Consider the following 446-nt stretch of genomic DNA (forward strand, 5'->3'; position numbering starts at 1 on the left):
GTCTCCAGCAGCCGAAACACCTGGCCCAGGACGGTGGGAGCAGTGGCTTCGAAGGGGGGGGAGAGAGCCTGGCGAGCGCTTTGCACCGCCGCATCCAGCGACCTGGCATCCTGCGGGAGGAAAGTGTCGATGGTGGGAGAGCGGCCCCGCAGCGGGGACACCGTTCCCCCTGACCCGGTGCCTCTGCCCACCATCCCACGCTGCACTGTGCCACTGTCAGGGCCCTGGGACACCCACACTGGCAATGCTGCTGAGCTCAGGGGCTCCAAACCCTCCTGCGCTGGAAACGGAGGGAACCGGGAGTGGAGCAGAGCAAGCACGACGCAGGCGGGGCGTGCGGCACGGCGGGTCCGGTTCCCAGCGCCGGGCTGTGGTTAAGGAGCCTGGGATAAGCCCCGAGGCAGCAGCCGCCTTGCTCGGCCGCCAGCCATGTGGAGGCGGAGGAG

The 446-nt window shown here is 69.3% G+C and overlaps 1 protein-coding gene across 1 annotated transcript in view; it reads right to left on the minus strand.

Annotated features, from left to right (window-relative positions):
• The window catches only part of KIAA1755 (KIAA1755 ortholog), a 10,143-nt gene extending 9,714 nt beyond the window's left edge, over positions 1–429 (minus strand). The window contains exon 1 of the mRNA XM_017733381.1: positions 1–429. Within this exon, the coding sequence (XP_017588870.1) occupies positions 1–194 (194 nt within the window). The 5' untranslated portion in view covers positions 195–429.
• Positions 430–446: the final 17 nt, after the last annotated feature.

Source organism: Corvus brachyrhynchos, unplaced genomic scaffold (assembly GCF_000691975.1).
Source record: "Corvus brachyrhynchos isolate BGI_N302 unplaced genomic scaffold, ASM69197v1 scaffold10, whole genome shotgun sequence".
In the NCBI taxonomy this organism is placed as follows: Eukaryota; Metazoa; Chordata; class Aves; order Passeriformes; family Corvidae; genus Corvus; species Corvus brachyrhynchos.